This window comes from Temnothorax americanus, unplaced genomic scaffold (genome assembly GCF_048541705.1).
Source record: "Temnothorax americanus isolate GAGA-0224 unplaced genomic scaffold, ASM4854170v1 Scaffold68, whole genome shotgun sequence".
NCBI lineage: Eukaryota > Metazoa > Arthropoda > Insecta > Hymenoptera > Formicidae > Temnothorax > Temnothorax americanus.
The window spans coordinates 165,741-179,463 of record NW_027509790.1 but is presented as its reverse complement, the minus strand read 5'-3'; the positions used below and the strand labels follow the sequence as shown (position 1 = coordinate 179,463).

At 43.7% G+C, this 13,723-nt stretch overlaps 2 protein-coding genes across 2 annotated transcripts in view; both read right to left on the bottom strand.

The window, feature by feature from the left end:
* LOC143905852 (opioid-binding protein/cell adhesion molecule homolog) overlaps nucleotides 1-13,723 on the bottom strand; it is a 225,127-nt gene that overhangs the window by 104,867 nt on the left and 106,537 nt on the right. The window lies entirely within an intron of this gene.
* On the bottom strand, nucleotides 9,332-13,458 carry LOC143905862 (uncharacterized). Its single transcript, XM_077421503.1, has 3 exons — nucleotides 12,909-13,458; nucleotides 12,686-12,846; nucleotides 9,332-10,875 (listed from the first exon to the last, which is right to left on the bottom strand). Exons 1-3 carry the CDS (start codon nucleotides 13,456-13,458, stop codon nucleotides 9,874-9,876), a joined length of 1,713 nt encoding a protein of 570 aa, XP_077277629.1. The 3' UTR covers nucleotides 9,332-9,873.

The window sequence follows — 13,723 nt, the reverse complement described above, 5'->3', positions numbered from 1 at the left end:
AAGCTGCACATCTAAAGATAAATTTATGATTTCTTTTAAATAATGGTTGACAAATAATGCTATTACGCGAGTTACAGAAAAACGAGAGAGAGAGATACGGAATTAGCAATTACTCTATTTAAAACTTCATAAAACAGAATATTCTATTGCGGACATAATCACGCAATGCTGTAGATAAATGACTAATGTATTTCGTTGAATGTACGTCGTAAAGCAGTCTCGACAGTGATATCCATTGAAAAGTTTAAATAGCGAATCTCATCGGCGAATTTAAAATTACGCGATATTGCGAGTAAAAGAACCAACAGCGAGACACGAGCAATCCCTCTTAGAGCAATCTTTCAGCGGAATATTTTTTTCGAAATTGAATCGGTAGCAAAAGATACATAATGCATCAGCGGGCAAATATCTCGCGGCTGACAGCTGTGATTTATTCGTTTGATTTCGTTGAGAACGGTCACTGAGATATCAAGAATGAAACGTCACATATATACTTCGCTGAAAAAGGTCAATTGCGGTATGTTTCGTGCCGAGATAATTTAATACACGTCAATACGAGCGTTTTTATTCCGTGTTACATCGTAAAAAAACGACGAATGGTCGTGGTTGCTCAAATTGATAACTAAACGCTTAAACTTATACGCCGTTTGAACTCAATGTTATCTTATATATCTCAGGACGTTCACAATTTTGAGAGCATTTCTGCCAGAAAAATCACACGAGCTTTATGCGTGCTCTAAAGTGTACTCTTTAACGCGAGCGTATCAGGAAGTGAGCGCCCAGGTCTCTTCACAGGTATTGACTTTCTAACAAAAGCGCTCTTCCGATAAAGCGTCAACTACACGCCACCCCCGACTCACCCTACCTGCCTCTGCCATGTTGTCCCCTACACTTCCTTCCGCCAGCCTGCTAAGCTTGCCGCCCTACAGGTATTTCGATACACTCACCGACGGCGCCACGACCAGCTTCTGGCGTAAAATAATTAATTTTCAACAGGCAACAAACCATTAAAGTGCTCGGACTGGCGTGCGCATGTAATTATCGGTATGCGTTAGAAACATGATATTCTTTTGAAGCCGGCACACCTTTGTGCCGAACAAAAAACAAAGATCGAGTGCTAATTGAGGTCGAGAGTCGTCAACTCAACGAGGAAAGCTCGATTTATGGTCATCTGGCCGATTCGAACGATTTGTTATTCGATCGATGTCTCGCTGGTCTGACTATTTAACTCTCTTGAGGATGGAAATCATTTTCGTTTTTCGTACAATAATAAATGTCAAAGAGAGAATTATATGTTAAAGTCAAACAGAGAATTATACACGTCATGCTTCGATAAATTATTTCGTAAGAGTGCAAATAAATGTTCATGATTTTACGGAAGTAAAATGATATGGAATATCCGATAACAAAATAAAATGAATCGGCAACGCTTTAGGGTTTATTTTAAAAGTTGCACATATTGCAGCCACGTAATTCCATTTTGATTGACGTTCTGTATTGTTAATGCTTCATTCGGATATTCAATCTTTCCTACAGGATAAACAGCAATCACATAGCAGTCGATTAGATTCTACGCCTGCAATTATTGATTAATCATTGACGATTAACAATCTGTCATTCGCGCGCTAATTCGATAATTCGATCTATATTTCATGTCAAGTGTGATTTTCTTCGAAGCAGTACGTTTCACTTAAACATCTGTGTTATAAAATGGCCAGTACGTTTGACAACGTTTTATGTAAAAATAATTTATGTGATTCATACCATTTGATCTGCGTTATGTTCGAAAGCATGCATAATCTATGCACGATAAATGAGCTTATTACATTTTGCTGCCTTCACTGTAAGTACACAATTGCGGCACACGATATTTCCATATTACTCCGAACAATGTATTGCTCCAACATAATGCATATACGTACATAGTACATATACAGAACATTACTGTTCCTAACAAAATACTTGTTAAAATCATTACTAGCTTCGTCAGAAACAGTAATGTTATATGCATGCATCGATTGTATGCACCAACATTGGCGTTTCGGATCGTATTGACATTCTACCCATTATACTTACATTATTAATGCATCTACACGATCAAACGCGTTTGTCCGATTTTAAGTTATTTTTAATTAAAAGATTGCTAATTAAAATACTTAATTAACTGTCTCCGCTTGTTATTAAAACATTATTGTGCACTTTAGACATATGAACAATGTTTCATAAAATCAATAACTTGTTATAAAATTAAGTAATCTTCGGCACAGAAAGAATGGTATATATAGACAGATATAATACAGACATAATACAAATTACCAATGTAAACTGAGATGATGGCTACATTTTTCTCATATATGCACGGTATATACCTATAATCGCTTTCTTTTTATCTAAGGGTATATAATATGTACCCAATTTAAAATAGATGGCTTATACGTATATGTATGTATATACACAAACACAAACACATAAGTATAAATATATACACGAGATAAATTCGCAAAATCGATCTCAATTTCTTTTTAACAGATGCGATAACCAGCAAATGCCATTTAAGTGTTAATTGCATCGATTTCGCTCGTGGATAATTCGATTCGCGTATCTCTTTCATTATTCTCAACCCCGTACTATAATTCATTCCGCAGCAAACAATTCCCGATATGAGATTCTCTCGGCTGGATAAAGCGACGATATCGCGCCCGTGTGTTTTCTATAGTAACATTAAATCTCCAGCGGGAGTAGAGATTTCTCTTAACTTCAATTTTACAACTTTAAATCACGCCGTTAATACTTGTTTTTCGAGCTAAGTACAATACATTGCGCGCGATAACTTTTTAACCAACTAATTTTATATCAATCTCTCACGTCATAAACTGACTCTTCTTTCCAACGAGATATTTCACCAATGCGCCGTTTGTAAACTTGCGAGTATTTGCTCGCGAGTAAACCCTGCTGGATTATGTAAAGGATTGCATTGCAAACAGCATAATTTAATCTTTTTTCGATTTTCCCTGACTTATACTTCGCTTCTCACGCAAGCCGTTATCCTTGTTCCTTTTTCTATTTATTTCTTACCTGTCTTACTGCAAATTGAAGCAGAATGGATAAGTTAATTCTCTTGTTTGCCATTTTAACGTCCAGTAATAAAAAAAGCTTATTAACCTATCAGTAACATTGCTATGAAAAATTGTAGCTATAATGTATGAGACTGTGTAAGATATAATATTATACTCCAATTATAATTAATAAAATCTAATTGTATAAATGTCCAAAATATTTTTTTAAATACTTTTATAATATAATTATAAAAAATATAATTAATTCTTTTATTAAAAAATCACATTTTTGCTAAAAACGCAGTATTATTTATTTACTCGCTAACATACGTCCCCACATTATCGCTGCTGAATTAAAAATGAAAAACTAAGTCTTACTAGATTACACACTTCGTTAAGTTTCTACTTATAAATTTAAAGCTACTTTAATATATTAAAAGAAATTGGAGCTATAGCTAAAAAAAAAGATCATTCTTTTTTCATTAAATTTTTTTGATATCTATTTTTTATCGCCGTAAAAACAGCAAGTAGTACAATAAATCAATCTAAAAAAATGCGAATACAGATTTAAAAATTAAACCCGTGCAAATTCGTCATTTTATATTCTATTTCTAATTGCGTTCCGTTTGCGATTTTCTCAGATGAGAGAAGCGATTCAGTCGCTTCATAATCAGACTTTCTTCGCCGTTACTTTCTCGCTTTTCTCGTTATATTCTCTTGCTTACGTTTCTCTATTCCTGCGATGCGTCCCAACCCCACAGAACCCTGTCGTTCTGCTTCTGCAGCACTGCATAATACTACCGCGGGAGATTATCTTAATGGCGTCACAACTTTCCAACGAGCATCATGTTATCGGGCCTTTAATACTACGTTAAGTACCGCACTTCTCGCGGAATCGTTGGGGCGCTAAGGACGACTCGCAAAAAAATCACGCTGTTGCTGACGCGAAACCTACGTTAAGATTATTTCACGCTATCTCGTCTTGGCGTTTATCCGGATGCACATTTTGTAATCTCCATTAATTTCTTAACTTGGGAAATTTACTTTCCTCGGGTAATCATTGAGTCGCGGGTAATATTGTTTTTATGTTAAATCGAGTTACTTGTGCCAAAAGATATGTATGTAAATTAAATGAAAATAATTCAAATGTAACATTATGAAAGAGATAAACAAATTGTTTTTAAAACCATTAATATTGTATGGTTGATTAAACAAATAGCTGCAAAATTTATTATCATAGTTTAATATCGTTAAAGAGTAAAACCTGCATCGAATTTTTTAATACTTATTAATAAAGAATAATTGAAAATAACCGTATCAAGCGTATGTAACAAATTTAATTAATATATAAACGAAGAGATTAATTAATTTAAATTTCTAAATTTTTAAAAATTTAGTTATTAATAAGTATGAAACAGCAGCCAACGATATGTGAAGTGTGAAATCGATTCAGACCAAACAAAGAAGTACGCACAAACGCGCGCGAATGGCATCATCAGTACTGGCTAATAAGCAAGTTATTCATTCACGTTTGTTCGCGCTTGCCCGGCCGGAGCCCGACTTTTTTTTTACAATTTGTAAAACCTCTGTCGCTCTCTTTCTCGGTGACAACCGTCATGCATGCTGGGGAAGAGGGCCGGTCGCGACTTAACAATGGTCGCTCGCTGCATATACGATGCATTTATTAACGCTCGAGTAGCAGCAGGCGTGGTGTCATTCACGGAGGATTACGTGCCAGTTGTTATTTTCCTGCGAAGCAGAGAGCGCGATATAGGCGGCATACGGAATCACCCGGTAGTCGGCGATAATAAGGCATGTCGTGACTGGAAAGTTGTAAACAGCTCTCCCCGAGTATGATAACGGCGACGAGATTCCCGGGTGCACTAAACGACACTCCCCCCCCCCTTCTCACTAACTCGCGCCACGCGCGAGGAACCGTCTCAAAGACAAAACCGCGAGATAAGGATCTCCAAGCGGGGGATGAAACGGTCGATCGTGTTCCCGTAAGCCCCGCGTTGCCAACCCCGTCTCTCGCAACGGTCTTGTATAAGATCGTAAGATAAACGACATTTCTGTACGTCGCGGCTGGTCGAATGAAAAACCCAGCGAGTTCGTAATTCACGATTATCAAGACGGAACGCAGGCGACGTTCTAAGCCGATCGAAAAATTCCCACTTTTTGCCGACTCTCGTGTCACGCGATAGTCTAATTAGTAATTACCATTCTACCTGCCCGTCGCACCTGACGCGACGTTACAACGGGCGAGACCGATTATACCGCGGTTTTCGCGATTCGTCGGTAAAACGTAAGCAACGCTCACTCCTTGTCCTCGTCCTCGTTGTGATCGTCGACGACGAAAGCTCGCTTTACCCGCGACTATATACACCTCTCTGTGTTCTTCTTCACCTTCGCCGCAGAACTACGGCCTTAAATCATAACTATACGTACCGTCGTTTAGAGTGGCGCAAGAAATGAAGACAAATGCTCGGGGGGTGTTATGAAGGGGAAACGCGATAGCTGCGGACATGAAGATTCGTTGCGTGCGCTCCTTGACGCTCTTCAAGGCGCACAGCATCCGACCGAGCGAAGGGATGAGCGAAGCGAAAACGAACTTTTCCGAAAGTACGCCGCTCGCCGACAATCTCTCTTTCTTTCTCTCTCCGGCATTGTTGATGAAAATTTGAACGATTCTATCCGGTCGCTCGTTTCACATTGCGCCGTTTCTCCGTATCTCCTTCATTTCTCTCCGGGGAATTCTCCGAAAGCGTCTATCCGAGGAACGTTGTCCGGGAAGTTCGGTCGTTCCCCAATGAACATCGGTCGGTCGATTAATTTTAAAACGAGCGAGCGCGGCGAAGTCTGTCCGGTCCGTCGTCGTCGTTCCGTTTGCAGACGCGTAACATCGTCGTTAACTTTCGGGGACCCCGGACTCCGAGCGACGTTATTATTACCGAGTTAAACCCTAAGCGACGAGACTGCCACCGACGTACGAAGTTTAATCGGCGATTTACCTCCCCTGTCCGGAATCCCGTATCCCGTGAACCTCGAGTATCAACGTGTTATACGACCGTAAAGTCTCGTTACGCGCGGCTACATATTTTTCTTTTCTTTTTTACGAGAGAGAGACTATACAGTTTATATATTATGTGTAACGTGCAATTTTTGCCTACTATCCCATAAGAGTTTTATATCACAGATGTTGAAGGATAAATTAAGAAAATTGGTTATAGTTTCGAGTTATAAAACAGTTTCCGGGGTTAGTTTAAAAGATAAATTAAATTTCAAATCGATATAGATATATAAAAGTAACAAAGTTTTTAATGCAAATCAAATATGGTCTTTGTAGCTTGGCTATACTATACATATAACGTTGTAAACATGGAAAGTGTTCTATAGAATTTGATACTTTTATAGAAGTTGATTAATTAAAACTTTGAATAAAGAATAATTGATTCTGTTCGTGAAGAAGAACAGTTCTAGGATTACCTGTACACTAAATTATCACAATTACACGAAAATAACTGGCTAAAGTGAGGTAAGAGTACCAATACCCAGACATGTACTTATACCTGGACACCTTTATTATTTATAAGTATAACGCGAATTAAAATCAAAGGTGAAAATACTTTTTCGTGTAGTTTGAAATTTTAGTTATGGTATCCAAACGTATTATTTTCCATTTTATATTTCTTTAAGGGTCTAGGCATTGGTACATTTACCTATTCTTAAGTGTCCGGGTATTGGTATTATACTTTTACCTTAACAGCTCGCTTGACAGAGCTTTGTGCTAAAACAGATAAGCATTCATAAAATGGAATCTGGGGAAGACATTCAACTACTTAGTAAACCGTTTACTCTCATGTGAGCTGCAGCACGATCAAGTAGATAGATCATTTCAGCAAATAGAAAAATCATGATCTTGTTGTGCCGATAAGTCAATTGAAATCAAGTGCCACTAGACGGTCCATTATCGGAACGAAAGAGATTCTCGGCACAGATAATATAGATAAGCTACATCGAGAGCGCTTCAGCATGAAATTCAACTTGAAATACACCGGCGGACGGAGGAGAACTCTACCATTTGCATGTGGGGACGCACGAAAGGGAGAGAACAATGGTGCCGCGTGAGTAATGTTTCAATTTTTTCCCCTAGGATCCTTTATGTACATGACCACGAATATATACGCCGGATCCAGGAATACAAAAGTCGCCGTATATATTCGAAGACAGTATATACGGCGCGGCCTCGATCTTCGCTCGATTATTCGCTAAGTAAATTTATTAATGGCAAAGGGCTTCGATGTTGTCTCGGTAAAAAGAGAGTCGTTCCGTTTACGACGTGATACGGTAAAATCGATTTCCTGCAGGCGCGGTAACGCCGTTGCAATTTTACGAGGTTCAAAAATAAAGTAGTACTCGCGTATACGCGAGAGCAATTATTCTCTCGGAAAATTTCTTACTCATCTCCGTGGGTAGTGAAAGAAAAGCATTTAAGCGTTTGACGTCGGGCACGTTTGCTTACGACTTCATAAATAATTTAAGAGCCGTATAAATATTCACAACAAGCGCCCGTGTTTAACGCGTGTATCAGCCACCCTCTCGACGTTCCGTATGAAATTCTTCCCGTTGAAGAAACAATTTTCCGAAAGTATGGCACTTTACACAGTCCTTTTTCTGTCGCGGCTTCGATTACAGTAATTTTCACACCAGCGATACGGCGAGTTGAGGTGAGTTCCAAGAGTGGTGCGTGATTAGCCGTTCGCGCGCGGTAGCCGCGCGGGGAAAGCGGGGGACTTGATCGACACTTCTTGTTTTCGGCGCGTGATCGTTAAAACGCGAGCGTGCACGCGACGCATAAATTGCGATTCGCAATCGCGTTTATCGGATTATCGAGCGTAACGCAACGCATTAGCTCTTACCCTCAAACGGCTGCTGCTCTACGAGCCGTTGCCATAAATATTAGTTAAAGCTGTCCGAGGTTACAAATTAATCCTCGGTGACTTTTCGCAAATGGAAAAAAATGGAGAAAAGAGGCGCGAAATCGATTGAAACTCGATCGACTACGTCCCCGCGTCAGCTGTTAGATTTTTCGAACGCCACAGAAGTAGATAGATATATTATCATTTGCTGTTTACTAACACAACAATTGCAGGAATAAAATTATTATTTCATAGATATGAAATAATAATTAAATAATAAATTATTTTAATTACCTATAATTCTTTGATTCATTTACATCAATATATTTGAAAATAATTCTATTAATATATACAGAAAGAAGAGAAGTCTTTCGCATTCAAATAACGCGCATCGGCTCTCGCAGAATTATATAGATTCGATGTTTTATTTTCCCGTTGACACGTCATGCCGCAATCCTCTGAGCAGCTCGTGATAAACGTGTAAAGTTTAAACCTCAGACACCCAAGGGATGAGAATCTTCCGTTGGAGATCGGTTTTTCGAACGCGCTCGTTACGCTGCCAGCTTTCTCGTAAAAATCAAATAAAATTCGAAAAGAGAAATTATATCACAAATAATTCGCTCACCAGTTGCATCCGTGGCGCGTCGCTATTCCGCATCGATGCCAAATTTCTGCTCGCCTCGAAATTCTAAGAAGACGATTTATCCACACCGACGCACACACACATGCGCGCGCGCGCGCGGCAAATTGTGAATCACGTAAAACGCAATCGATTACTATCGCGCGCGCAAATTTACACGGTATACGCAATTTAACATCATACTCCCGACGCGTATTTACCTTCGCATATATAGGTGCGTCCGCGTGTTCATTTTCGATGTGCGAGAAGAACGCGAGAAACGCGCCGGTATTCCATGGACCGCGAAAAAATCGCCGGCAATATTTCAATTTCGATAGGCTAGACATACGTAATAATCCTTTCATCGATTAACGAGTGATTGTCAAATACTGTCGTACTGTCGAGGGAGAGGAAACGCGCTATCAACGTCCGATACTCGTTCGACAATGCCCGATTACTCGGCGACCAAGAAAAATGCGTTTCCGATATTAATCCGTAATAGTGTCTATTACGCGATCGTATACGCAATAGTGAACGTGTTTTTTGCGAGATGATAGCTAAATACTCTCGTGTGGCATCGAGAAAGAAGAAAAGTACATTATATACACACTCGATATTTCATTCAACAAAATCATTTTTTGCTCTCGGCGATCAAAGAAAAAAACGAACAAACGCCGTGTGTTTATTCGACGCGATATTAATCTAAAGATTAAACGAACTTACCAAGTGAAGTTCGATCTTGATTATGCCGGGGGTCTCGTCCGGATGAATAACATGGTAGTCGTGCTCTGTGCACGTCTTCTGACAACAGTGTTCAGAGATTCACTAAATCGAAGGCCCCGCGCTCAGGTGGCGCGGCAGGCCCGAGGCGCTGCGCCGTAGCGCCCCGGCGTGGCGCCGTCTCCTTCATTATTCAAAACCGGGGCAAATCATGGGCGAGTCCTCGCCGTTCCAGGTGGCGGGATTACTGGGTGGGAAGTTCATCCGGACGAGACCCCCGGCATAATCAAGATCGAACTTCACTTGGTAAGTTCGTTTAATCTTTAGATTATGCCGGGGGTCTCGTCCGGATGAATAACATGGTAGATGTTTAAAGAATGATTTGCCCTATCGTTGCGGATAGCGAATCTGGTAGCTGGTGTTTATGTAAAGAGTTGATCTTGTCAGGGATCTTCATATGCAGTTTATTATGTCCCGCAGTGGGGTTTTTTTTTTTTTTTTTTTAACACATTTGGAGTTGTGCAATGCAAGAAGTATGAGTAATGTAAAATATAAGGCGTTAGTCTGACAGAACAGCATTCGCAAAGGCGTGTGTATCTACTATTGGACGGTTGTAAAGCTTTGCGAACGCTCGGGCTTCGGCGGACCAACCTGCTGCTCTTTTGATTAGATCTATAGTGTCGCCTTTTTTGGCCGCGTAGGATGTGGAGGCGTGGCGTGTACTGTGTGCGGTGAAGTTTCCGTCCACTCCGCATTCGTTTAGCGTTTCGCGAATCCACCTGCTTATAGACTGTACGCCTACTGCTTTGTGCGGACGCTTGAGCGAGATGAACAGTTTGTCGCAGTTATCTGGCCGTAAGTTTTTTGTGCGGCGCAGGGAATGTTCCAGGAGGTTAACGATACAGAGATTGCTGCGTTCCGTGAACCGCGAAAAGATCAGGAGTGGTTGGCGGCGGCCTGGAGCGGACGTTTTGATGCGATCGGGGACCGTAAAGATCATTTTTTCTTCAGTGATGGAAATTTGTGAGCGTCTAAGTGCTGCTAGTGTTTGGCAGCGTTGACCCGAGCCTAGGGCAAGGAGAAGAGCCAGTTTCTTTGTGACTCTCTCCAAGGAAAGGTCTTCGTGCGGAAAAAATGTTCCGAGTTTCGAAATAACGGGAGCAGGATCCCAGATGTGATCGTATCTGGGCCGTGGCGGCTTCAGGACGCTCGCACCCTTGCAGAATCTCTTTATGAGAGGGTCTTCGCCGATTGTGTTGCAGGATAGCAATGAAATGGCTGATCTCGAGGTATTGAGGGTAGAAAAGGAGCCCGCTCTTTCAAGTTCCTCTGTCAGGAAGCCGAGAACTTCTGATACCTTTGGGAAGAATGGCGAGGTCTTGTGTATCCGACAGAATGACCACCAGGCCCGTATGGGGCGTGTATATTGCTTCAGCGTTGATGGAGCAAGCGACGCTAGTAGTGCGTCTAGTGAGGGCTCCGGTACCTGGCGGATCCTAAACGCCTCCCTGATAACCTGGCTGCACCCAGGAAAAGCGTCCTGTGTGCTGGATGTTTCTTCCTAAGAGGGGCAGACAGAAGAAACTCAGAAGGTGCGAATCTAATTGGTTCGGATATTAGCAGGCGGCGAAAAAGAGGGAACCAGGCTTGTGAGGGCCACCATGGTACCACCAGGGTTCCCTCCGCTTCGTCGTCGACGATTTTTCGCAGGACGCGGGGGATTAAAATGAACGGGGGGAAAGCGTAGAAGTAGATTTCCTTCCAGGACAAGGTGAATGCATCTACTGCAAAGGAGCCCGGGTCAGGGATCCAGGACACGTAGCGCTCACATTTAGTGTTGAGCAGTGAGGCAAAGAGATCGACGTCGAAAGGGCCGAAGTGCTTAGAGATGTCGTCGAACGCGTGGTCCGAGAGTGACCACTCTGTGTCGGTATCCGAGCGCCTGGATTCCTTGTCTGCGATAACGTTTTCGACTGAGGCAATGTAGGAAGCGAACAGAAAGATATTCCTCTCTTCGCACCACTGCCAGATGTCTCTGGCGAGGGAGGAGAGAAGAGGATGTTGTACTGAACCAAAGCGGTTGATGTAAGACAGGGCTGTGGTGTTGTCAATTCTGAGTAGTATTTCGCAGTTTTGGAGACTTGTGGCGAAGCATTTTAGGCCGAAGAAGGCAGCTTTCAATTCTAGCGCGTTAATGTGGAGGGCCCTGTCTGTCTCCGACCACCAACCGTGAGCACTGTGTGGGCCACAGGAGGCTCCCCAGCCTGACAGAGAGGCGTCCGAAAAAATTTCTAGCGCGTAACTACAGGTGCAGATGCGATTGTCCTGGTGTGGCTTAGACAGAGTCCTGCGCCACCATAAGAAATCCTCTTCCAGGACCTCGGAAATACGCATTACCGCCGCGTAGGAGTTTGTCTCTGATAGCGCCAAGAATTTCTCTCTTTCGAGTCTTTTGGTGTAAAGAAGGCCGTAGCGCACGGCCGGGCACACAGAGACGAGAGAGCCGATCATCGCTGCGAAGTCTCGAATCGTGGAATGGGATTTTGAGGCAAATCCTGTTATCATTTTGAGGAGTTTCTCCCTGCGTGTTTCGGGAATCGCGATAGACTGCCGTTCCTAGTCGAAAATGAACCCCAAGTATTTCCTTTTCCTCGCTGGATCTAATTCAGATTTCCTGAAGTTGATTATGAACCCTAGGGATGACAGGAGGTTAATGTACGCCCGTACATTGGCACGGCACTTGGCTTTGAACGAGTCTAGGAGGAGGAAGTCGTCCAAGTAAACCACGGATTCAAATCCTTCTTCGCGGAGAAATGTTACCACTGGCCGAATGATTTTGGAAAAAATATGTGGCGCGTGGAAAGACTGAAAGGTAATGACGCGAATTCGTAAGTCACCCCTCGCCATTGGAATCTGAGAAATTTTCTGTGAAGAGGGTGGATCGGGACATGGAGATAGGCATCCTCAATGTCCAGCGTGGCCATTTCTGTGTTGGGGAGCATCAGGCGCACCACTGTCCTCCAGTCTTCTAGCTTAAAATGAGGAGGAGAGATGTATGAATTCAGTTCTTTCAAGTTCAGGATGAATCGCATGCCTCCTGAGGATTTTTCTCGCAGGAAAAATGGGGATAAGAACTGATCCACTGATGGCTCTACAGTGACCACGGCGCCTTTTCTCAAGAGGCGGTCGATTTCTCGATCGCAGTGCGCGGCCTCTGATGGGGACAGTTTTGGTTCGTCGAGAAAAGGTCTCATCTGTGGCGGAGAGGAGAAAGGTATTTGGTATCCCTGGATAGCCCCCAACACTACGGGATCCGTTGTTATCTTTTTCCAGTTGTGGAAGAAATGGGCCAGACGGCCCCCCAGTCTTACCGGAGCTAGCGGCGTCGGCGGGAGCGGGAGCGAGAGCGGGATCTCCGGGAGCGGCTCGATGTAGAGCGTGCCCCTGCTCGGCGAGCCGACGAAGTGTTCTGACGGGCAGGGGCTCTCCCTTTTCCCGAAGTCTTTTTCTGCTGACCCGGCTGCTTCGCGGGCTGTTGTTTTGCCGGCTGCGGGTTAGGTTTCGTTACTACCGGCGCGGGTCTCAGGAGGTCACGCGCCGCTTTCTCGCATGCCTGGGCGTCTTTCAGTTCCTCCGCGAATGCAGTTCCGAAGAGCCACTCGTCGATGGGAGCGTCGTCCGCGACGCCTTTTCCCATGAGGCTGAGCGACGGTTTGATGAATGCTCGCCTTGCCAGAGAAAGGCGATATTGGTGGTCTGCGAGCAGGTATAGCCCTTTTGCCAGCCGTCTTAGTACTGGATTGACGCTCTCGGGCAGCTGTTCTCTTACCTCCGGTGCCAGAAGCTCCGCGATGGCAGATCCAAAAGCGTTCAAGGGTGCTGCCACTTGAACCTGTGCCGAAGCTTGATGTTCGTCTCGTTTCACTACCGAGGCTGCCGTTTTCAGAGCCGGGGTTAGGAGTTTATTAAGCTTCGGTGGACCCAGTACGGCGAGGTGTCCCGTCGCCTCGTGCTGTTTTAGCAGTCCAGTGCGCTGCTCGTCTACTAAGCCCTTGCGAGCTGTGCTTTGGACAAAGTTGAGCAGTGCGGAGGGCCATGGGCAGTCAGGCGGTGGCTTCTCCAGCGGACCGAACAGCTCGTCCATCAGCGGGTTATGACCCGTCGCTGATTCTCCCTGAGCGGTTCGCGACCCTTCCAGGAAGGAGACAGAACGGTCCTGCGTTACCTCGGGGAACCCTGTGCGTCAAGCAGTGCGGAGAGGCGCGGAGTCGGTTATGTCCCCTCTTTGCCAAGAAGCCGACAACGGTCGGGGTCGAGGGTCACTGAGGGAACATACCTGGTTCGCGGCCCCGGTTACTAAGAACCGTCTCCCCCTCTCCGCTCGGGTCCGTGGCCGAAGGCTGGGCTGC

What these genes read in the sequence shown, in the direction of transcription:
- LOC143905862 (XM_077421503.1), bottom strand. Translation starts at nt 13,458, where the DNA reads ATGGACGAGCTGTTCGGTCCGCTGGAGAAGCCACCGCCTGACTGCCCA. An exon ending in GGCATGCGAGAAAGCGGCGC is followed by an intron (nt 12,847 to 12,908) that starts GTGACCTCCTGA and finishes GCAAAACAACAG; the next exon opens with CCCGCGAAGCAGCCGGGTCA. An exon ending in CGCCGACGCCGCTAGCTCCG is followed by an intron (nt 10,876 to 12,685) that starts GTAAGACTGGGG and finishes TGCCCCTCTTAG; the next exon opens with GAAGAAACATCCAGCACACA.